This window comes from Agelaius phoeniceus, chromosome Z, assembly GCF_051311805.1.
Source record: "Agelaius phoeniceus isolate bAgePho1 chromosome Z, bAgePho1.hap1, whole genome shotgun sequence".
In the NCBI taxonomy this organism is placed as follows: Eukaryota; Metazoa; Chordata; class Aves; order Passeriformes; family Icteridae; genus Agelaius; species Agelaius phoeniceus.
This window is the reverse complement of record NC_135303.1, coordinates 91843299-91868277: the sequence shown is the minus strand read 5'-3', so window position 1 is coordinate 91868277 and position 24979 is coordinate 91843299. Positions and strand designations below refer to the sequence as shown.

Here is a 24979-nt window from a genome sequence, read left to right as displayed (position 1 = left end):
GCCCAGCGTTCAAGAGCTTTTCACCCAACATGAAAAAAGTTCAGTCTTGCCTCCATTTGTGAAAAGCCCAACCCGGAACGCTGTGTTCCCATTTTGGGTTGTCCCCCACCCATGTTCCCCACAGCCCCACCTGGGGTGGATCACACCCTCGACCACTGACCTCTGTTGCCTGTGTTGATGACCTGGTACCTTGGTCTTTTATTTTTGACCCAGTTGGAGTTTCCTGATCATTCTTACACTTGCTGGATTTGGTTCAGGCATAATCACTGTGCAAAGCTTTGTATTTTCTTACTTCCACTGTGCTTCATTCTTACCCTTGATTGCTTTTTCATTTCATTTCTCAATTTTTAATTCAAGTGTATTCATTGCTCAGCAGTCCATGTCTCCCTCAGGGAAATTGTGGACTTAACTTCTCATTTCTTTGAGGCATGCTTGCCCTCTGTTGCTTGCATCCATTTTGCTTTTCCATCAGCCCTGCAGATAGTTGATGTCCTTTCACATCCTTTTATTTGGATGGGTTTATGCTTTAGATCTCAGGGTGAATGCCTTAAAAGCAGCCTCTCTCACTGGTTTGGCATTTTCTATCAGAACAAATACAGCCAAAGCTGGGCTTTTGACAGTCCTAACTGAACATCTTAGGCTGTAAATATTTTGGAAGTGTTGCCTAAGTGGCAGGAGAAGACTGTGCCATCCACTTCTGTGATGGAGAGAGAGAATATTTGCTACTCCTGTGCCTGGCACTGGGTACACACTCACTGACTGTGAATGCATTTTGCTCATTGTCTTCAGCATGAGCCCTCAGGGCAGTGTGGGGACACTTGACCTGATGCTGAATATATTGCTGCTGGAAGCTTGAGATGCAGTGCAATTGTTTTAGTCAGATCTCTTGTGGTGTGGTGAGATTTGGAACCCACACTGCATCAGGCATCTACCATCTCAAATGTCAGAATTTGCTGGTATCTTAAAACATTTGGGATTTCCTGTGAGTGTCCGTGCCCAGGGCTTGGATGTTTTCATTCTTCTTTTATTTCCTTGAAAACTACCTCCCTCACTATAATTTCATTCTGTTGCTGGTTTTGTGCTGCCCCTCAGTATTACAAATCATGATATTTAAATTATGAATAATTATAATTGTGAATAATTATTGCCAATAAGATTGATAAAGATTATCTATTACTCCTTAGATGTTTATCTTCCAGCCACAGATGAGAAAAGGTAAGATTGTAAAGGTTTGGAAGGTATCATTTGATGTTCTTGATGTCCTGGTCAACATTAGATCCAGTTTAAGCCAACTATTTGAATGTGTTTTATCCTTCCTGGGAAGTGATTTTAGACCAAGTTTTTTCAGATACTGCTTGTGAGTATCTGATGCAAGATTTAACCCAAATGTGAAATGTGCTACATGAAACAAAATCTTTTTTCTTTGTAATAATGGTTATAATCCAGAAGCTTCCCACCTATGTTTCCAATTTTGCTTTTTGCACTAGTCAAAATATCCTCCTCCACCATTTTAATACTATTATTTCCCTCTAACAGAAAGAGCCAAACTTGTCCCTGGTATAATTCTGTGAGGCCAAGAGTGTGGTGAAACCAGACATGCTCCTTTCCCACATTGTCCATCCATATTGTTTTTCATGGGGCCCATGTTATTTAATTTCCTCCTTTTGCTCTGAAGATACCATTCCTGCTCTTCCACTTATTTTCATACAATTTTCAAAACCTTTTAATAATCTTGTCCCTGTGAGATGGTAAGTGATGAGCTCAGTAATTACCCACTGTCAGTCTATCTACAAAGCTGTAGGTCACTGAGACAAAGGTTGATCTCTATTAAAGCAGCGAGCAGAAGAATGTAAGTGCTTGTATCAGGACTAAAACTTACATTTTGTTAATTTCTCTGGAGAAATAAGTATTTCTCCAAACTTGGCTAGTCAGATTCAACGCTTCTTCCACTGAAAAATATGAATTTTTTAATGGACTCACATAAGAAGGAGAGCGTATTGCTCAGTCCTTGAGATGGCCCCAGGAATGTTTTATTTATTTGTGCCTTGCCTGGCAGGGTTATGGACCTGGATTCTGGACTGAAAGAGGCCAGCACACACATAGTATTTTCCTGGCATTACAGGTATTACCTGGCACAGCACAGGTGAATTGGACCTGAACTGCTGCAGGCAGATCTTTTTCTTTCTTTCTTTCTTTCTTTCTTTCTTTCTTTCTTTCTTTCTTTCTTTCTTTCTTTCTTTCTTTCTTTCTTTCTTTCTTTCTTTCTTTCTTTCTTTCTTTCTTTCTTTCTTTCTTTCTTTCTTTCTTTCTTTCTTTCTTTCTTTCTTTCTTTCTTTCTTTCTTTCTTTCTTTCTTTCTTTCTTTCTTTCTTTCTTTCTTTCTTTCTTTCTTTCTTTCTTTCTTTCTTTCTCTCTCTCTCTCTCTCTCTTTCTTTCTTTCTTTCTTTCTTTCTTTCTTTCTCTCTCTCTCTCTCTTTCTTTCTTTCTTTCTTTCTTTCTTTCTTTCTTTCTTTCTTTCTTTCTTTCTTTCTTTCTTTCTTTCTTTCTTTCTTTCTTTCTTTCTTTCTTTCTCTCTCTTTCTCACTTTCTCTCTCTCTTTTTCTCTCTCCTTCTCTCTCTCTCTCTCTTTCTTTCTTTCCTCTGTGCTGCATCTTTTAAGTTGTTGTGCCTTACGTATTTATTTCAAAATTGATTGGGGTGTTTAAAGTTATATTTAACTATTCAAGTAAGCAATTGCCTTGTTCTTGTCACCTGGCTTTGTTGTCTTCAGGGACTAAGTCTGGCCCTTTTGTCAGGAAAGGGGTTTTGAGCACAGGCTGGGCACTGGTCTGACTGGGCACTGCTGGGCTGGGTTTGATCCCAGTGTCTCACTGTTCACTATGGTAACTTTAGTCCTTTACTCCTTTTGGGCCCCTCTGATGTCTTTTCAAGTGCAGTGTAAATAATCTTGCTTTTTCTGGCTTGTGCAGAAATGAAAAGGGATCCTTGGTTTTGCTCCAAACTTCTTCTTGCTGCTGTCTCTGCCGGCTGCTGTGCTTCTCTTCACCTGTGCAGCAGTCTGTCACGCTGGAGACTCCTGATACTCCCCTCACCCAAGCTCTTCTAACTCCCTGATCCATTTTAGTGAGTGCTTCCAATCACTCTCATCTGCAGGTCACTCATGCATACCACGGCTTTAGTTTTATTTTCCGTACACCCCGTGGACACAGTGAGTCATAGTTTCCTTATTTTGCGGAAAGAAGGAACTGGATCTCTGGCAAGATTAACCATCTGACTTTCCAACACCTCTGTGACACCCCTGCTAATAGGCTAAGGGCACCACTTTCCATTTTCAAAGAGAGCAGTGATCATTTAACACTAAAGTCTTCAGTTCCTCCCCGTCAAGGGTACAAGAATTACAAAACAGGGAAACTGAGGTACAGTGAAAGTGATTTTCCAGTGACTTTAGGAAGCCTTTACATGGCCTAGGCTGTTGGTAATCAGGACAGGGACTGGATATAGCTTCTATATCTGAGAAGTGCATATGGCTTCTAGCAGAAACAGGATTATAAAATTATTAATGATATATATGGAATTAATGAATGTACTATTTGCTAATAACTTCAACAGGAGCCGGAGTCACAAAACCTGGATTTCCTGTCACCTCCTAGTTGCCTCTTTGTAAGGGAGAGGGCATATGAAGAAAGCATGTGAGAACTGCTGGAAGGCAAGAGCAGGAGAAGTGAAGACAAATAATAGAGGGAGCTCAGAAAGACAAATAATTTGCCTTGTTCTTGGGGACATCCATATCTTCCTTCCCTTCCTCTGCTTCTCCTTCTTTGCCCATCTGTGTAGGCCAGCAAAGCTGAGTCAGGTTTTGGCTTAGCTTCACCATTATAAAATAACATTCATTTCTGCCTGGTTTTTGCTTGGGCTTGGATTTAGCCTGCCTGTGGTAGATGCCAAATGAGGATAGTTGTAGCTGTCACCTTTTAGAGATGAGTGGAAGTCGCCTGCTGCCTGGGATTAAATGGGATGAACTGGTGGCATTTGGGGAATAATTGTGGTTGGAGTGGCAGGTGATGGCCCCACTGCCAGGCAGTCCCTGTCACCCAGAGGTGCTGATGACTGTGTCATTTAGCCACCAGCCCCAAGCTGCTCCTGTGCTTGGGAAGCACATGGATCTCTCCTGAGCAGGCTCTGCTGCACACACGGTCACTGCCCACTCTCTGGGTAGAGCCCAGACATGACCCTCAGCTGTGCTTGGAGACTTTTGGATCTCCTTCTTTCAGCAGCTCTCTTTTATACACCTTGCTTTCTGGTCTGAAGTAGGTTTTCACCTTTCCTTTCCTTTTCAGAAGGACAATAGGCACCACTAAGGAGGGATCTCAGTGTGACAGCAGCACGGGTGCAAAGCTTCCCTCTGCAATTCATCCACTTGCTCATTCTTGCCTTGTAGTTCAAAATCCTCATAATTATCTGACATCCTCTGCTATTAAAACCTCTGCTTGTGTAGGAGTTGTTTTTTGTTTGGATTGCAGCAACAGGCTTTCAGTCTTTGCTTCCTGCTGCTTCCTGACAGCCGGTTTTGACAAGCCCTTCAGAGTCACTGCTGCTTTGTTAATTTGCTGGCTTTTTACCCCCTCCTCCTATTATTACTTTACACCGATGTTTATTTGACCACACACTGATTCAACACTTACAGTTACCAATTAGGATCAAAATATTGCTCTGACATTTACCTGAAACTCAAGGCCTCTGTTGCTAAGGCATCCAACCTCACGGAGTTTCTGCAACGCAAGGCAGAGCATTGCTCATACTTTTATTTGTTTGGGATAAGTCTTGTGATTAATGGTATCCATAACTGACGTACATCTTCCTTGATGGACAATGTGCTTACATTCATGGGCAAAATGAAGCATCTCTGCACTGACAGGGTTTCTGGTTATTACACCTTTTATGAATTCTTTCCTTGCCATCATCAGCATCACACGTTGGGGACACATCCCAATTTTAGAAGTTGTTATATTAGGGCAAATTGAGCAAATGGCAAAGTTCCACTCGACAATCATTGGCAATGATTCCAGGCTTCAAATTGGCTTTTCTTTCTTTATTTTTTTTCTTTCTAAATTTGTTTATTTTTTTCTTTGTTCCTTTTCTCCCTTTTTTCTGTTTTTTTTTGTTTCAACTGTCTGACATGAGCTATGTAAATTACATAGTAGACCTCGATGTCTCAGTCATTTCATCAGCTTTCCTCACCTTCTTTTAATCTTTCCTTACCCTCCCTTTTGCTCTGATGCTTTTTCTCTTCCTTTTCTGTGCTTCTGTCCTCTGTGTGCTTTTATATTGCGATTCTGATTCACAGAAACCTTAATTTGTTTACCTGTTTAAATGCAGTTACTGCTGAGAGTGAACATGGTAGAATTTTACTGAAATAGAATGCCAAAGAAATACACTGATGAAATGGTTCAAGTCTCTTTTCTGTTTTCTCAGGCTGTTTGCACATTTGGCCAAACAATTTTTTACGGATGCTTACAACTCAAACCTGAGAGGATTAGAAAATTTTGTATTTCAAAAATTATATTCTCCCAACTCAAGGCTGATTGAAATCAATGGTAAAGCTCTCAGTAATCCTGTCAGAAACAGAATTAATGCAGTGTTTTTAAATGTCTCATCCTTGGTTCCTACTCAGTCCTAATACTACAAACCATTTTTTATGGAAGTAGTTCTTACTGTGAGAAAGAGATTTATTGTACCACCTCTGCAAAAAATGCAGAGCAGCAGCTTGGTCTTAGTCTTGCAGACTCACAGTGAGACACACAGCCCTATAAACTGTGCAAAATTTCTTTGGTGGGGTGTTTTGTGTATTTATGTCTGTATTCTGTTAATCCCTGGAGTACCTGTTGGAAGAAGAGCTCTGTGTGGTCTGGCTGGCTCAGGGCTGGACACTTAACTTTAATCTGACCCTAAGCTCAGCTCAAAGCTCTGTACTTTGTCCTTAGCCACAGAGAAGTGTCATCCCTAGAACCCTCACTGGATATTTTTGTACCTCCATTAGATCCCCACCCTGCCACTTCAAAGCTAACTATACCAAGCTGGTCATCATAAGACATATCTGCCATTCCTCAGGGTTAGTCTTGCAATCTCCCCTTGGATCTTACCCAAAATGTGAATGTCCTTTACACTTGGTGCCTCTGCTGCAGTGCATGCCCTTCCCTGATACCAGCTTGATGAAAGCAGGGCATTAAAAAGTGATTTTACAATTTGTTTTGCGTGATGGACAGATTCACCCCGCTCCACCTTGGAACATTTACTTAGATTTCCTTTCAGCTGCTACATGCAGAAAGGATGGGGAAAGGACTTTACTGCATGTTTCAATTCTTCATTTAATCATTTTATTGGCTGTGCTGTAGGAGAGTTCACCTCTGGAGGAGACACCAACACCAGCCATTTATCTGGATTAATGCTCTCTATTTCAGATTGCAAGCAAATATCGAAGTCCCAAATAGAGAATTTAAATCCAATAAAAAGGCACAATTCCAGCTTGGTTTTCCCACACTTCTACCCTCTCTCCCAATGTATATTTCTGTGATGCCTTAAATAATTAAAAGATATTTTTAAGGCCATATACATAATTGTGTTTTACAAAGATATATTTTTAAAGAAACCATGTTTCTACACCAGTTACAGAGTGGTAAAAAATGTGCTAGACTGTGGTATCTGGGAGAGAACCACAAGCATTTATTTCACCAAGCCTCAAAGCGAAGGTGTCCAAGTAATTTTCTTATGCTTTCTTCACATCAATATTCCACTCATAAACTGTACCTTGGGCAGGTCAGCTGACTAAAAGTTGCCAGAGCAACACACGAGTTATGGGGCAGCCTGGCAATCCAGAGCACTGCACTACCCAATGGCCATTATAGCATAATGTATTCACACTTTGGTATGAATCATGGAATCACAGGGTGGTTTGGGCAGGAAGGAAACTTTAGCCACATCCAGTGCCACCCCCTGCCATGGGCAGGGAGAGGTTCCACTGTCCCAGGCTGCTCCAAGCCCCATCCAGCCTGGCCTTGGGCACTGCCAGGGATCCAGGGGCAGCCACAGCTGCTCTGGGCACCCTGGGCCAGGGCCTGCCCACCCTCCCAGCCAGCAATTCCTAATTGCCAAGAGCCCAAAATCTGTGCCTGCCCTCTGGCAGTGGGAGCCATTGCCTGGCTGCTGTCCCTGCAGGCCTTGTCCCCAGTCCCTGGGCAGCTCTGCTGGAGCCCCTGGAGGCCCTGGCAGGGGCTCTGAGGTGTCCCTGGAGCCTTCTCTTGTGCAGCTGAGCAGCCCCAGCTGTGCCAGGCTGGCTCCAGAGCAGAGGGGCTCCAGCCCTGGCAGCAGCTCCGTGGCCTCCTCTGCACTGGCTGCAGCAGCTCCAGCTCCTTGTGCTGCTGGAGCCAGGGCTGGGGCAGCTCTGCAGGTGGGCTCTCACCTGAGCCCAGGGGCACAGGGGCAGGATCCCCCCTGCCCTGCTGCCCACGCTGGGGCTCAGCCCAGGGCAGGGGGTTCAGGCTGGGGCAGGTCCAGCTCTCACCCACAGCACCCCCAGCTCCTTCTCCCAGGGCTGCTCCCTCTGCTCAGCCCCAGCCTGGGTTGATCCCAGGGGCTGCCCTGGCCCAGGTGCAGCTCCAGCACTTGGCCGTGTTAAACCTCATGAGATTCCACTGGGCATATTTTAACACCCCATGTTTTTCCTTCTTAATTCCCTGTGCTGATAATTGCTCCAATTAGACTAGAGGATGGATGTGGCCAGAGAGATTCAGCAGCCCTTGTCGTAAGCCTGGTGACCAGCAAAGCTATCGGGGTCCTGGATGCCCTTTCTTTTGGACAAAGCCTGCTGGCAGATTGCTTCCTGGCTGTCCCCACACAGCCCAACTGGGAAGTTAACTTTCAGTATTGGCAGCACCAAATGTTCACAACTCAGCTTGCCAGGCTTCTGAAATAATGAAATAGGGTTAAAAAGGAGAAGTTTAAAAATAACAATCTGCAAGATCCTTTTTTGTTGGCTTCTGAGATAAGAGAAGGCTTTTGACTTGTGTTGTCAAATATTTCCTTAGCATTTTTAAATTTCTACCCTGCTATTGGTGTAGTTTCCAGAAGACTGCAGGCATCATGAGGGTTGGAACAAATCTGTGAAAGTTTGGAAAACAGGGACTTGTGATGATTGTGTTTATGCATTGGCTTTAAAAAAATGCCATCTTACCAAACAGGCAAAATAAGCACTGTATTATGACTTTAGAGACATCATCAAATGACACATCCTTTGCTAGCAGAGCCAGCAAATCAGAGGAAGAACCCAGTGCCCAACACATTTAGCAACTACTGTAGATGCAAAACTGAAGTTTGTAGCTTTTACTTCTTTGGCCCTGTGGTTCCCCTATCTCCAACTTTTTGCCCTTGTCTTTTGGAGAAAGAAATTTCTACCTCCTCATAGATATGTGTTTATGAGCACAGATAACTACTGGCCTTCAAATTTGTATGGGGAGCCTGGTATTGTTTTCATCCAAGGACTTGCAGAGTCTGTGGGAAGTAAAAATTATTTGTTTACCCTAGTAAGGTGATATCTTGTTGTGCTTGGTATCTTTTAATTGTTTTTGATGAATATGTCATAGTCACATGTGTATGTTAAGAAATAGGACATGAGAACTCATGCTGATAGACTTGACCTAATGAATGATATCAAATATCAACTGCCTCATTTTCTTGCTAGAGGGCTGCAGTTTAGCTGGCAGAATGGAGAGGAATTGGCAAATTGGACCGGCACCTTTAATTTCACGGATGACGGAGCAGTGAAGAGTGGCAGTGACACAGGCACCAGGTACCAACACCCGAGGGAATGGCTGTGGAGATCTCTCTCTCTCTCTCTCTCTCCTTGTGTGAACCACAAATGTGAGCACAGGCTGTATGAAAAATGAGATCTGCAGTGTGCTTTGGCTGCTTGGCACTGCTCCCCACAGTGCAGAAGATGTCAGGGATCACCAAGCACTGTTTCCCCCTTGCAAGCCCTGGGGACATTTTGGAATATGCCATAAGCATCCATGAAGTCTGCAGGAGGGTGGCTTCTATGTCCTGGCCTCTCCTGTTTCCCTACCAATGCTGTGTGTGAAGGTGTGGCAGTATGGGAGAATGGGACTTCGGCAGAGAATGTCCCAACATGAGAGCATTGGTGCATACAGAGCACACTGGGGAATGTGGTCTTCAGAATAAAACATGTATTCCATGAAAACATAGTTTAACTTAAATTCTTTTCAGGGCCTAGGGGAAAAGTGTTCTGTCAAGATAAGGCTGGAGTATTGCCTTTGTTTACAGTATTTGGCAACATGAGAAGCACTGATGTGCTGCTGCACTCTTTGTACTTCCTGGTTTGACATGGGCTCAGGTGTCTGCAGGGTCATGAGCAGAGTCAGAAAACTGGCAGCAGTTGTGCCTAAAGAACTCCACAGCTATCCCAGGCCATCTGCACAAATCCAGGCACAAGCATAGGGTGGATATTTGGGCTCTCTTCCTGGAACACCAATTACAGGAGTAATTAAAAATCCTGAGTCATGTGTAGCATCAAGTTCAATAAGCAGCAGGGAAATCTTAGAAAGAGCTGTAAAATGAAGAAAAAAGTAAAAACAATTAAAAGAACCTTACACTTAGTACTTGTGTATAAACAAAACACTGGGTAAATTGCCCATTTTATTTTAAATATCATCATTTTGTAACCATACACCACTGCAGCTGTGGAGCTGATAGCACTTCAAAGGCAAGCAGAAGTTGCAGAGTCTAACCTGCCAGAAATCATCCTGTCACTGAATCACAGCAATGCTGCAGTTCCTGTTCAGGCTCTTGCTGTAATGTGATCCTGTACGAGTGCTTCCTGCTGCTCTGCTGGTTGGCTTTGTAAAGGATCTTTATAAGAGCAACCAGCCTCCACTGCAGTTTTTCTCCTAGAGCAGGGGGGAAAAGGATTCATGTGTATATGTGTTGGTGTGTGTATCTATCTTCCTCTCTTGTTGCCTTTTCAGTATCTGCATATATAGTCTGTATTTACAAAGCCTTCAGTTTCGGCACTTGGCGTATGAAAGAACTCAGTGTGACACAAAGACACACATCATCTTGAAGTCATGAGAAAATAAACAAATATAGATTTCCTCCTCTAGACACCTTTGACAGAGGCAATTGAACCATCATTGATTGCATGACTGGGAACCAAAAGCTTTGAATACAAAACACAGTCGTGAGGGGCTGAGCCACAGTGCTGCTCTCAGTCTCTTCAGCCTCTTCAAAGACAAAGAGGTTCAAGGTGCAAGTGGTTTTTACACAAACAAACCACACAAGCTAGATATAAATGGGAAAAGTTATAATATCAATGAAGAAAAAAAGTGTGTTTCAGAGCCTGTGTTATGTGATATGTCAGTGACTGTATCTCCACTGCCCAGGTTCCCCAGGGAATGGGCACAGCCCCGAGGCTGCCAGAGCTCCAGGAGCCTTTGGGCAGCACTGCCAGGGATGCACAGGGTGAGATTGCTGGGGGTCTGTGCAGGGCAGGAGCTGGACTGGGTAATCTTATGGGTCTCTTCCATCTCAAGACATTCTGTGGTTCTGTGTTACTGACAGTGGAGCTGAAAGCTTTTCAGTCAGGGATAAGTCTACCTGCAACATATTTCACACCTAAGTGTGTTAGAGATATTATTTATCTTTTTGTATGGAACCTGGGAATACAAGAAAATAAAAAAAAGTACTGTGTAAGTGTGGAGATGAGACTGTGTGGTGACTACTGCAGAGCTGTGTCAAAATTGTTTACTATTTACATTTGATCACCTTTCTGACTGTGTTGTCACCAGACATCTCCTGAGAGTCTTAATCTGACACTCAACTTTATGCTGTTGTCATAAAATGAAAACAAGTCTTCCTTTAATGAATAATTCTTTCCACTGAATGGAAAACTTGCAGACTACAGTTCACAGAACTGATTTTATTTGTATATATTTACAGGACTCCGGAGAGATGTCTGAAGTGCACAAAAATAATTGTATGTCAGCATAAACACACAGAATACCTTTCACTGCATAGCTCTGCAGTTTGCTGTGCCACCACCTTCTTGTAGAAGGTTTTGTGTTTAAAGATATTAATTGAAATAGATGTGAATATGATTTCCATTAACTTGTACCATTTATATACATAGAGACATATGTTTATTCATGCATGTGTGGTATCAACTTGAACATATTCTAGAACTACTCTTTATCTTTTAATTACATAACTTAATACAGGGTGTAGAGATGCTGACAACTCATCCTGTAGGAGTGAAGGTTTAGATGCCAAAGCAAAGGCATGCAGAAAGAATGAGTACATTAGAATTGCAAGTCAGCCAAACTTAATGAGAATGGTGGCCTTAGAAAAACCAGTGAGCAGTGAAGATTAAACACTACATGAAAATGACTAAGAAAGAGATGAATATTATTGTGTTATGTGATTTCAGTAAACATTGAGGCACTTCTTAGATAGAATCATACAATAGTTTGGAAGGGACATTAAAGCTCATCCAATGCCACCCCCTGCCATGGGCAGGGACACCTTCCACTATCCTTGATTGCTCCAAGCCCCATCCAGCCTGGCCTGGGACACTGCCAGGGATCCAGGGGCAGCCCCAGCTGCTCTGGGCACCCTGGGCCAGGGCCTGCCCACCCTCCCAGCCAGCAATTCCTAATTGCCAAGAGCCCAAAATCTGTGCCTGCCCTCTGGCACTGGGAGCCATTGCCTGGCTGCTGTCCCTGCAGGCCTTGTCCCCAGTCCCTGGGCAGCTCTGCTGGAGCCCCTGGAGGCCCTGGCAGGGGCTCTGAGGTGTCCCTGGAGCCTTCTCTTGTGCAGCTGAGCAGCCCCAGCTGTGCCAGGCTGGCTCCAGAGCAGAGGGGCTCCAGCCTCTGATGGCTGAGGTCCAAAATCAAACATATTTCTCAAGTTGAGCCCTGCTCTGGCAGCTCTGCTGTGCTGGGGTAACTCAGCTAACCCAGGTTTTCATCTCAGTGCTTAAAGACAGTTCTTCAGACTGTGTAGAAGCAGTTAATGGAAATAAAATCTTGTGTCATGTATGTGGTGCAACCAAGAGTGTGGATCCTCTTTGTGTCACCTAACACTGCTCAGGGCAGGCACTTGACAGATCCCAATTTGCTGGGCCTTTTTGAGCACCAGAGCCTTCATTTCAATTCAGATTATGTTGCTGAAGGCCTTCTAGGTGGCAAGGAAATAGTGATTATTAACAAGAAGTAAAAGTGTGTTGTATTGCACTAAAAGTGAAGCACAGGAGCTCCCCAAAATCCATAGGGATTTGAACCAAAGGAGGACTCCCACACAAATGTAAGAACAACCAGTTGTTGAACACTGGCTTATTTTTGATTCTTGTGCATCACCCATTACTCATATTTCTATCTTTTGCATTTTATTTTGTGCTAAGCATCGTTAAACCTTACAGTATCCCTGTGGAGAATCAGATAAAGGGTTTTATCTGGTGCTGGTTATGACAAGTGATAGACACAACCTCTTCCCAGAGCTCTGATTCTTCTGCTCTCCTTTTGATATTGTTTTCCAACTTACTGGAATTGTGAGTCTTCATGCTTAAGTAATTTTTCACTGGCAAGAAGCTGCTTTAATGACAGGATGACTTATCTGCCATATGAGTTGGTTTATGGTGTTCCCTTCAGTCTACTGGAGCTGCAGATAAGATTCAATGTAGAGCTTTTGTGATGAAACCACAGAAGCCTTTGGTGGGTGAGAGGAGATCTTACTTTAAGTCCTGTCAATCTGTACACTGAATTCTCTAGCATGACAAATCTGAAGCTTTGTCTTGTCCCCACTGGCTACAGAATAAAAAGTAGAATCAATTTGATTTGTCAAATACATGTTTCACAAGAATGAATGTAAGGACTTAGGATTTTGCTTAACTCACATTGCTCATACAAGGATCCTAAAATCTAAAAACCACAAGAAAAAAAAAAGGCAGTTGCTTGCAATAAGCTAAAATGTGGGGTTTAAGATGTCATTGATGCATAAGGGTTGTCATGAATGTTGCTATATCTTCTAGGTGGGTGGTCATATGGATAACAACATCATGGGAAAGGGCTTGATTAAAACAGCCAAGCACCAGTTTATTAAGAATCTGAGAGCTTTGGAAAGAATTTGGGAAAATAGAGCTTCCTGCAGCACACTCCACTGCTGCTTGTCAGGAGACAGCATTGGTTTGATACAGGCAAAAGACAAGAAGCACCAACATGTCCCTGAAACTCAAATCCAATGCAATCTCCAGTGAATCATGCACACACACTGCACAGTGGGAGCACCTCTAAACGAGGATGGGCGTCAGCCTGGTTCAGAGAGGACCTGGGAAGCACAGGGGGTGGTGGTGTTGATGGACTGCAAGGTGGGCTTATCTCCAGGGAGAAGCAGGAGGCAGCCTGGACTTGGCTGTGCCATTTAGGGCTGTTTCTGCTGGAGCTCCTGCTGCTACACCCACGACTGCTGCAGTGGAGCTGTGTTTTGCAACTTACTCTGGTGCTGTGCTGGGCTGAAACCGTGGAGAGAAAGGCTTGTGTCCCAAATCAGTGGACAGATGGGAAGGGAACAACATGCCTTTGGCTGGAGTGGGTGTTTGGTCAATTCACATTGCTAATGAGGTAATGAGCAGCAGAGCCAAGCAATTCCAAGTGGAGACTTGGAGATGAGATGGGAGATCATAATAAGAATGGCAGTGAGCAGCCAGTGACAGTTTGCCAGGAGCTTCCATGGTTGTGATGAAAAATACATCCTCAGGGCATCACAACCATCATCTTGACTGCTCAGATGTGTAGGATACCTATGGAGTCATGGTCAGAAAAAGAATCCAGAAAAGGAGCACCTCTGATTAGAAAAAAACTGTGTAGTTTCTACTTTTCTGGGGATGTTCAGTGAGATATACATGAACAGCCTTTCAAGGACAGAAATATAAAAGCCACTCCTCCTCTGATGAAGATCAAACTTATGGATAGATGTCTGGTCCATGGAAGCACTTTTGGTTTTTTGAAAGCAAAAATTTTAATTTGGAAAACAGGCACAATATCTTGGTCCTTGTCTTGATGGATGGACCTATCTAAAATCATCTATTATGAAACCCCAGGAAAGCTTACAACTCTGTAAGACCAAACATCTCAAAATATCCTAAGTGAATGGTCAGTGAGTTCATGAATCTATAGCTTTTAACCTCAGCTACGAGAATTTCCTGGAAAACCTTAGCCTCTGTACAAGAATTCTAGATCCTGAATTTTAGTTACTCTGATTCTTCTAGAAAGACAGACAATCTTGAACTAAACATGCCATTTATATCTTTAGCTTCCAGGCATTGAATACTATTTTTCCTTCTATACTGTATTGAAAACCTTCCTGCCACTGGTAATTGCTTCCTGGTGCAGTATCTCCTTATTCAGTCACCATATGTTTAGATTAAGCTTCACACGCCTCTCATAATATTTTAGAATCCAGAAAATTTCTGCAGGTCCTTTTGCAACTCTCACCAGTGTCTCAAACCCCCAAAGATGAAATGTCAGAGGTGGATGCAGTAATTCAGAAGAGCTATCACTACACGATGCATGCAGAGATAAATGACCATTTTATCTTGCTTATATTTTAATATTTTTACATGCCACAGCTCATGGTGGCATATTTTGCTCCCACCTACAGACACATACTAAAAGTTCATGATCAGTTAGACATCTAATGCATTAGAGATGAAGATGGTACAGGGTTTAAACCAGTATTGCCAGTAACGTTTCCATCAGCACATGGTAGGCAGTAGGAATGTGAACCATCTTTTTTAATATTTGTTGTGCCCAAGGATAAGACAATCAAATAGTTTCATGAAGCTGTGTAAAAGAATCCTGCTGCTTCTCCAGTCTCCTCGGTTGAGCCCACAGCTCTTCCTCTCTCAGTTCATCCTTTCAAGCACCATCCTGTTGTGGACAAGTCGACTCAGGCCCTCAAATAGCAGAAACAGCACAAGCAGCAATGTGATTTTTCTTTTCTTTTTTTTTTTGTGTCACAGTCCTGTTGAAGTTTGAATTCATCCAAGAGTACCGCAGATTGCTGCTTCTCTTGCCACATCTGCATCAGTTTCTTTACCTGCTGAACAGGGATCATCCCTTTCCAATGGGACAAAATAATCTTGGGAGAACAGGCCATGCAAAGTGGTAGGATGCTTTTATTAAGGGAGAAAAACCCCTGAATTGATGTAAAGCCCTTAAACCTTTTGACCAAATCTTGTAGGTGTTGATGTTGTCACATAGAAGCATTAAGAGAAGTAAAGGCCAGAGGGATTTGGTCTCTCACAATGGGCTCTGATGAAGTCAACTCTTACTGTGCTCTATTCCAGATGAACTGTCCAGGGCCTCTAGAGCTGTGATACGCTCCACCCCAGCAGTATTTTTGTTCCAGGGACCTGAAGGTTCCATGGGGGCCTTGCCAGATGATGTGAGTCCCCTGTGCTTTGGGGAATGTGTGCTCTGGCACACTTGGGACGTTCCTGAGTAAGGAAGGTGAATCTCGACCCAAGGTTGTCCATGGATCTGCCCGTACTGATGAACACAGGCACTGCTAATTGGACAGCACTCTTAATAAGCATTTAGTAGAAGCCTGCGGGGCTTGGTTCATTTATTCTCATTTCTTAGTCACTGGATAATGTATATTTTTGGAAAGATCTTTGTTTTTCCTGCAGGGTAGGTGGAATCCTTCCTGCCATGCTCTGTGGTCTTGCCGTGCAAGTGCTGCAGCCTCACTGCAAGCAGTGTTGAGAACTGGCACTCCAGGAGTGAGCAGAATGAATGGGAAGGCGGCTTCAGAAAATGATTCTGCTTAAAAGATGCCTGACCATTGCAGTAAATTATACTTTTAAACCTTTGTTCAGTATATCAGACAACTCAGTGTCTCAACCCAAGCGTCACTTGAAGGCAGGATTGAAGTCTCAGGCTTTTTAATTCGTGTAGTGTGATCAAGAAAAGCTTACTTCTGATCAAAGCAGGAGCAGCCCAACTGCAGATGATCAAAGACCTAAGTGTTAGCTGATGTACTGAGAAACCAAATGTGTCTCTCACTGGCAAGCTCAGTAGGCAGCTCAGCTGGAGGTGAGGTTGCAATGGGGGACATGAAGGTAAGAAAAGAAGAAAGGTTCAGTCAGTCAAAAATGGAAAATTACAGAGTGAATAGCATCTAATTCCTGGGTACTCAGTGCAGTGGGCTGTAAAAAACCAGTGCCCTCTGAGCACTTGCAGCTTGTGTGGTGTTCAGGCACAGGATTTGACCCTGGAAAAGTGTTGTGGGTTTGAAAGCTACAACTGACGTGAGCAGACGCAGAGCAGTGAGTGGTGTGTAGCACCCAGTGCCCTGGGAAAGCACAATCCTACGTGCAACTGAGCTGTTTGTTGTAATTCATTCGCAGTTGTGTTCTTAAGGTAAAGAATCATGAATTCTTGTATTGGTTTTCCTGTAGACTTGTGACCTTTAAAGGGATAGAAGTTATTTATGTTTCGTCAGGGGCAGTGGAAAAATGCAGGGAGAGGACATTATGGCGGTGACAGATCAACTCTGTTTTATGGATAATAAAGCTTGACTGTCATTCTTGTAAAGCCAAAGCACAGACCTTTTCTGCAGCAAAAGGAGTAAGTAGTATAGTCAGGTTTGTCACTTGTCACTAATCCAGAACATAAATCAAAATAAACTGAACTACATCCTTGTTTCTTAGCTGGAGATCAGACTGAGGAGGATGATGGGGAGGACAGTTTCCATTTATGCTAATTAAGCTTTCTGACAGGCAAATGTATCTTCATTCACAGGGAACTACATGTTTTGGAGTGGGAGTTAATAAGCAGGAAGAGCTCTCAGAGACCAGGGAGTGGGTGAGACTGATGCTTCCTCTGGGGAAGTGTGGGGGCCTGATCTCCAAACACTCCCTGCAGGTCCAGACCCTTGCAAGATGAGGACGTGGGTTTAAAGGACATCTCTGGAGGTGGAGGGAACCCATGCCCCTTGTGCTAGGGCCTGGTGTTGTGCAAAAGCTGCACTCTAGGAAAGCACAATGTGAAGCACTTCTGTGGGAAGAGGTTGTCCAGGGCTCCAGGGAACAGCCTCTGCTAATATCCTCTAATATCTGCAGCAGGAGGAATCACTGTGAAGCAAATAAAAAGCATGAATACTCCTGGGAGAAAGAGAGAAACTTTTTTTCCTGAGTCTATTGACCAGCCACTGTCTTGAAAAATTCCCAATGCTGTTGCAGCACCATTGTTATGTGCAGCTGATGTGCAGAAGCATCCATAGCATTACAACTAAGGAGGGTTCAGTGGCTGTCTGTCTGCTCCAGTGAGGTTCAGGCTGAGGAAGGGCAGCCCAAAGGATGTTTATTCAATATCCTGGCATCACTGAGCTCACTTCAGTCAAACTGACCCCATGGCCAGCAGCATTTTCTCCCCTCTCTGTGCAGAATGACTCTGCCATTGGTGTCCCCTGCCTTTGCTGCACATGTCCCATCAGCCATGTGTCATCCAGCCCATCCCATGGATCCTCCCTCTGCACTTCCATGGGGTACTAAATGCTGAATTCAATGCTCCCAGTGGCTCTGTGGGGAAAGCTGAAGCTGTTGTGAGAGTAGAGGCTTGCAGGACTGTGCTTTTTCAATCTATAGGCTCATGGAATAGCTCTGCTAGAAACACAGTGTTGCCTCATGGATTGATTTCCTTTCAGATCCAGAAGTGGTTTATTTTTGACCCAATCATTTCCTTCTTAACCTTCTGCTGCTGTGGTAACACATCCTTTTTCATTTCTATTTTTGGTTTGTGGATTGAGTAAACAGGCAACGATCAAAGGGAATGGCTGGGACACAGGAAATTTCATCTCCATTCCATAAAATGACATCTTTGACTCCAGTGCCACAGGCTGAAGGCAGCTTTCCTGTGCTGTGGTGCTCCCACGTGACAGCATGTGCTGTTCAACATCTGAGCTGCTGCGCTCTAACCTAGCAGCACAGCCAGAAGTGCACAGGAAAGATAAAAATAAATGTTAATCTAGATTTTTGCTCTGCTTATCTGTCCTGAGGCACATTCAAGGCACTGAAATGAAGTGTTGGGAGGCAGGTGAGGATGAGGCTGATGGGCATTGCTCATTCCTGCACACCCTGAGAAGCAGGAGGGGTGTGTGAGGTGCTCAGTGCTGTGTGGGGGTGTGTACCTGCCCTGTGTCACTGCGTAGAACCTGCACGTCCAGGGTGCCAGCATTGCCTTACTCAAAGAACCAAAGAAAAGCATTGATTCTGAAAAAGACAGTCAGAAAAACGATTATTTCAGAGGATTAAAATGTTGTCTGTACTGGCAGCCAGAGGGTACTCCTTCAGCCCTGGAAAATTCTGTGAATTTTCTGTGAACTGTAAGAAATTCTATGGTGCTGTCTAAAGAGAGATTTTGGTTCAGTTTGGGGAAGTTGATCTGGGGTACATCCATGCAGGGCTTTGGCCTGGTGCAAGCAGGTGGGCTCTTAATCCAGATCCAGTTGAAGCCTCTTCCACAAGTTGCTCAGCTCCAGCTCAACAAGGCAAGCCATGGGAGATGTGCCAGGGCAGTGGATTTCAGCTGCTCCTTAGCAAATGCTGGATGTCCAGGTGAATAACTCAGCTGGAAGGAGAGCGTGAGCCTTTTGGTGAGAACCCAGGCAAAGATTCATGTTAGGTGTCCCTTCAACTGTCTTTTCATAGAGTTCTTACTGATCTTGGAATACTTTAATAACATATTTTCTTCTACAAAACTTATAAAAATACACATTTTTTGCCTTGAAGGCCATACAAACATATTTACAAATAGCCACATTTTTTGAGCTATTGGGTTCTTCTGACTTCTTTATTAGGAATTTTTTTGTTCTCCTGCCTGCTTTTAAGAATGGGTTTCCTCCTTTCAGTCTCAAGGTTTGAGCCTCTCACTGGATCACAGAAATGTTTGGTTTGGTGTTTGACAAAGCTGAGGTGGTGAAAACCTCAGGGAGAGGTGAAGGAGACACTTTCTAAAGCAGCACTTGACAGGACAGAAATATTCCCTCTTGAAAGCAAATTGTTTTGGGAGGCTCTTGGACTTTTTCCAGTTACACATGGGTCAAACATTAATTTTGATATTATTTTGCATTGACACAAACCTCAAATATTCCATTTCCAGTGATGGCTTGAATGGAGCTTTTCCACAAATCTTATCTTTATATTTCTCATTGAAGATTCAAAAATGAGTTCTTGGAGTTACAGCCTCATGAATTCCAGGATTTTAAGGGATCCATCAAAAGAGCTTTCTCTAGTCTTGTTCATAATACCTGCTCCTCCAGGTCACCTTCTCTTAGTTTTACATTGTCCTCTCAAGTGTTTCATGGGTATGTGCAGGTCTTAGGAATTAGGTTTTAATAGAGACTTCTAATGATTAGGAGTGAAACTAATGCAGAGCTTGGTTTAAACCCAAAATCTTGTTTGTCATTTCAATGCAGACTCATTGAGTTCATTTGCCAGCCTGGGCTTTTTCTTTTCCCTAAGCATGAGTAGCTACCATTGTGGTATTCTTCCCCTTCAGCCCAGTGACTAAGGTAAAGAAATTAGCCAGTAAAGTAAATATTTCTGTCTGTATTTTAATCAAGAATATCACTCTTATTTGTGCTGTGTCTGATCATTCAAATCCTTTTGTTCTTAATTTTTTTCCCCAGAATATAATCCCTCTTTCTGTTCACTTCTAAACAGACCAAAAGAGTAAATCCCAGTGAAAAGCTCAGTTGCTCAGGAGCTATGGAATAGCCTCCACAGATGGAATACAACCTCTAGCACTTTTCTGGTACTGTTTTTTCCAACCCAGCACAGTCAGGCACCCCAAAGATGGGAACAGTGTCCCTTAAATGATCAGTGCTTTTGCCCTGACTTTCAGTTCCAGCTGCCAAGTGCTGACTGCTAGAAAAGGGAGCTGGTCCTTGTTGTTGCTTCAGGATTGATGATCTCCTGTAGGAATGGACAAACTGGGCATGGGAGACTGTTCTAGGACCAGCAGGGACATCTGTGCTTTCCTGTGAAGCAACAAGCTGCCTATGGGCCAGGCAGTCAGCCTCAAGTTAGGAAAAAATCATAAATGACAACTTTCAGCAAAATTCTGTTGATGTGCAAGATAATTATTCTAGCCTAAACCTTATTTATGATATCTTTTCTTGTCCTTCCTCAGGTATTTTGAGTTTTATGAAGGGCCTTTGGAGTACAACTCTACAAAATGCCTGGAATTAAGGCAGGACATCATTGAGGTGAAGGTCTTGTCTATGTAAGTATGAGCTAAATGTAAAAAGTAGAAGTACTTAGCAATAAAATCATTGCTAAAAGTGTTACTTCTGGGGCACGATGGAATGGTATCTTACAATTACATGCCAAAAGGCTCCAGAGGTGACATCAACAGGGATCTCAGAAGGGATCTCTAGCCTTCTCTTACCTGTGCAAGCAGTGTTTGGATTTGATCTGAGTTCCATTTATAGAGCAAGGAAGCTTTTCCCATACATTGAGACATTTTGGTCAGGCCCACAATTGTTGTTGAGAATATAACACAGTGTTTGTAATATCATATTTTCAGTAATTGAAGGGTAAGAACAGCCAGACTGACTCATGCACGTGTCTAGCTTAAGGCTCTTTCATTGACAGTGGCCAGTAGTGAAGGCTGAGAAAGAAAGAAAATGTTCAGCCCTTCCTGATAATAAATATTGGCATGGGGACTTGTGGACTGGTAGAAGGAGTCCAGAACAGAGTAGTCAGAATGGACAACAGACCTTTCTATTAATTTGTTTGGATATTTTCTGAGCCCGTTTGTATTTCTGGCCTTTTCTAACAGCAGAGTTTCACAACTCAAAACCCCTCAGTGAAAAGGTAAGAAAACATGATTCTGGGAAACAATAAAATACCTCTAAATTGTGTTTTGTGGTCCAATAAGTATGTCAGGAAACCAATCAGTTGAATGAGATGTATGTATGAAGCCACAGCGAAGGAACTGAGTGAAAAAAGTGAGTTTGCCAGTACGACAGTGCACAGCTGGGCAATTTTAGTGTTGCCTTTTTGCATTTTTCAGCATTTCACTGTGTTTAGGTGCTTAACTTATGCCTGATCCCTCACCACATCTAAAGCAAATGGTTTATTAATATTGCAGGCAATGCACAGGGCCTGAAAAGTGCACTGGGAATGTCAGTTCAAAGTGCAGCTCCACACGTCCATAACATTGAGCAGCCAGGGCTACAGAAAATACAGTTTTTTGCTCCAGGTCTGCACGAATCTGAGCGTGCCTCCCTGACTGACTCTGTGCACAGCAAAATGTAGGTTATGTCCTTGCCTCCTGCACTGGATGAAGGGTACACGAGTAACACACTTTGCACGGCTTGCTGACTCGCAGCGCTTAAAAATAAAAAGGAGGGGTGAGAATGTCACACTTCTCCAATGTTCTGCTGAAGATCAGGAGCTCTGATTTGTTTTTTTTTCTTTTTCCATGCACAGAGAATTCCTCATTTTTCTTCCTCTTACTCAGGGGCCCAAGGAAGATAGTGGAGTCCTGCTCAGCTAGATACGAGCTACCCTAAATTCTACAGTAGACACCATTTGACATTAAACTCTTTTACTCTGCTGGTCTCTTCTGATGTTCTTGATTCAAATGTGCTATGTTTCCCACGTCAGCCCTTATGGTAATGGAAGATTTCCAAGTTAATGTGCTCTGGTGGGCTACAGAAAGTACAATATGACCTAATTCCTTCCTGCAACTTCCTCAGCCTGGGAAATGCTCGGTTCTACTCACATTAAATATATAATTATCTTAAAAGTCTATGCTTTATTCAAACATTCAAAGCCCTCAAGTCTGAAAAGAACTCATTAAGACCTATCAATCTAGCAGAAATCACAGACTTCCAAATTTCTTAGCCAGATTATACAGTTGCTTCCTACCTCTAGATATTTGCAAAGCCTTCATTATCTCTGTTGTCCAAACGTACCAGAATATGTGCGAACTTCAATGTGGAATTTCTTGGAATTGGTGATATCATCAAAAAATGAGTCATCCTGTACCAGCTTAGTTGAAATAGGAGTGAGGTTTTTTTGGGGGTTTTTTTGTTTTGTTTTGTTTTTTTTATGTGACTACAGGTGTACTGATTAGCAGAGGAGGAGGTAGAGATCCTTATGTAATGAGCTTTTCATTTCCCCTTACCATCACAGACTCTTATCCCTACATGTGAGCTTATAAATTGTTCATAAAATAAATTTACCCACAGTGTTGTGCTGTAGGATCTCACAGGTCAAGTTAACCTCACCAAAATGCAGCTTTAGTTGGCCAAATTAATCCCCTTTTCCAATATCCCCCTCCTGGGCCCTTCTGCTGGCTGCACCTTTTTCCCAAAACCCAGCTGATTGAAACTCATTTGCTTCCCAGCAGATTTTGGCAGAGTAGCTGCTTCTTGCTCAATATTGCATTTTTTGATCCTGAAAAAAAACAGAGAAAGCCTATCAGGGAGAAGAAATCAGTCCCAAACATCAATTCTTGCATGCACTGGGCTTGGAGTGGCTATGTCTGAGCAGAAAAAGGAAGAAAAATTATAAATTTTGTTCTGTTGAGACTGGCTGATTTGTCCCATCAATTTGTATGGTATTCTATCTGCAGCTGTTTTAGGAAATTAAGCCCTTGTAATAAACTTAATTTTTCTTTTTTTTATATTTTAGGGTGAAACAAACTGAATTGTTTGACAGATGGAAGAGCCTACAGATGTGCAAATGGGAGATGAATGTCACAGAAGCCAATTTATTCAAGTAAGAATGTCTCAAATTAATGAGACTGGGTAAAATTTACTTTGGTTTGTGTTTAGCTTCTTGCAGAGATCGAAATTTCACATGGATACCAAGAGTAAGCGTGACAACATTTGGAATACCATCCTTTTGAATAAATGTGGACTTTTCCCCCTGCTTTAAAAAAAAACAACTCAGCAATAAGATTTCTGGCATGTGGAAAAGTCCTCCAGGAAAGGCAAGGAATTTGATGTGGGAAAGACTTCCAGGTGTTATTTGGGCATCAGTGAGGATGGACATGAGATTTAATGGCTGCACCTATCACGTCAGCCTAATTGTCTGGCTTGGAATGGTAATATCACTGGTGATACTGCAAATTTGGCCTACAAAATACTCAAACTTGATTTCTTCTGGGTGTTTTAGGTACCTTGGTTTTAGTCAGACCTTGGTTATGACTTTCTCTGGTTGTTTGTTTTTTTTATAATGGCTTCTCAGCTATTACTCACAGATTATCTACATATTTTTTCTGGTCTTCAGAGACCTCTCAGTTAATTTCTGTAGTGTTCTGTCTTTCTTCCTGTAACTTCTCTGCTGAGGGTCCTCCTTTCAAGACACAGTTTTGGAACTGGTCTTGTGAAGGCAACAGTGGATTGAAGCCAGTTTTTTGAATGTTATATATTGATATATTCCAGTGCCATATTTCAGTAGGTTTTGAGAAAACAAGCTATTTCAGGGTAAGTGCTGTAGACTGAAGTCTGCAAGTCACTGGTACAATTCAGAGATGTTGTTTGTAATAAGGCCCCCAGCTTTATCCAAATTCTCTTGCATGATTCCAGGAAATAGCTGTCAGGAGTTAATGAGAGAGTGTGAGAATGCATGTGCTGAGTTAGTCATTGACATCTTTAAAAATAACATTGTTAGTCTCAGACTCATAACAGTTTCTCCAATGTGATCTCCACACCTAAATTTTTTTAGGTGTTTGGTTTTTGTTTGATTTTTCTTTTCCCCTGCACTTTTCCTGGAAATTACTTGGTAGGCAATTATCAGAACCTGTTTTGAAGAGGAGAGTCATTCAGGATTGCAGCTCATTATTTTAAAAACAGCTGGAGTGAGAGGAGTAATAATTGTGCCCAGAGAGAAAGCAGCACTTTGAGGTATGGAAAGGACCCCTTTGAGCTTTGGAGGCCAGAGCAGAGGTGGGAGCAATGAGAAAGGAGTTTCCAAAGACCACCAGGAGGACCATCAGTCTATCTCAGGCCACCAACACCAGCACATTAAACAAAGAACCCCTCTCCACCCTGTGCACTGAGAGAAAAAAGAGATGAAGGACTCCTGTCACTGCTTCTACCTGCCTGACTGATATATCACTGCTCCAGGAACCCTCACTGGCACCCAGATGTAAACATAATCTCTGTCAGATGGTTTCAGGACAACAGTAGTGCTTGTAATTGAAAAGGAAAAAAAAATGTGTAAAGCCTATTTCATCTGTGTTCAGTGGGGCAGAGACATCAGTGTGCGAGTTTGTGGGGAAGCTGCTGTCCCTTAAAAGCAAACCAGGGTCTCTGAGTTTGGAGGCTGTTTAGGAGGAGGATGAAATGTGTAACCCTGCAAGCTGTGGGATTTTGAGCTTTGCCAGTCCAGTCCCACCATGTGAGATGGGGAGAATCCAGCAGCTTTAAATGGCAGATACTTGAGCAGCAGAGAGGGATGAAGGGCAAAAATCACAATAAAGTTTGTACGTAGAGACTAAGGAAAGCAGTTTCCTTGAAAATCTTCTTCCATCAGATATCAGGCATTCACAAAAAGGACTGTGCCTCTGGAAAACCAGCTGGACATTAAGGAAAAACATCTCTTCCAATTCCTTAAGGAGCAGCCAATTAAGAGGTTTTTCTCATATCCCAACTATAACAATTCAATTCCTTGAATCTGTTTGTAATTGTTTTTGCTGTTAGACATTATTCATTGACTTTTTCAGTCTCATTTGCTGCCTTGATCTGATGGTCATTTTGTGCCATCCTGCATGAGTCAAGTATATGAGAGTAATTGGACATCACTGAAATGTTTGCATAATTCTCTATTTGCTTTCTGGTGCTTGTAATAAAGCCCATAAAGAAGACAGGCTTATTCTTCCAACTGAGAATATGAGGCCACA

At 42.8% G+C, this 24979-nt stretch overlaps 1 protein-coding gene across 2 annotated transcripts in view; it reads left to right on the top strand.

Moving 5' to 3' along the window:
• The window catches only part of ST8SIA5 (ST8 alpha-N-acetyl-neuraminide alpha-2,8-sialyltransferase 5), a 48329-nt gene that overhangs the window by 7321 nt on the left and 16029 nt on the right, over positions 1-24979 (top strand). Inside the window, exons 2-4 of one of the 2 annotated variants that reach the window (XM_054652372.2) lie at positions 8734-8841; positions 20252-20344; positions 22765-22851. In XM_054652372.2, coding sequence (XP_054508347.1) covers positions 8734-8841; positions 20252-20344; positions 22765-22851 — 288 coding nt within the window. The remainder of the gene's footprint in view (positions 1-8733; positions 8842-20251; positions 20345-22764; positions 22852-24979) is intronic. The other variant, XM_054652374.2, reaches the window with a different exon arrangement.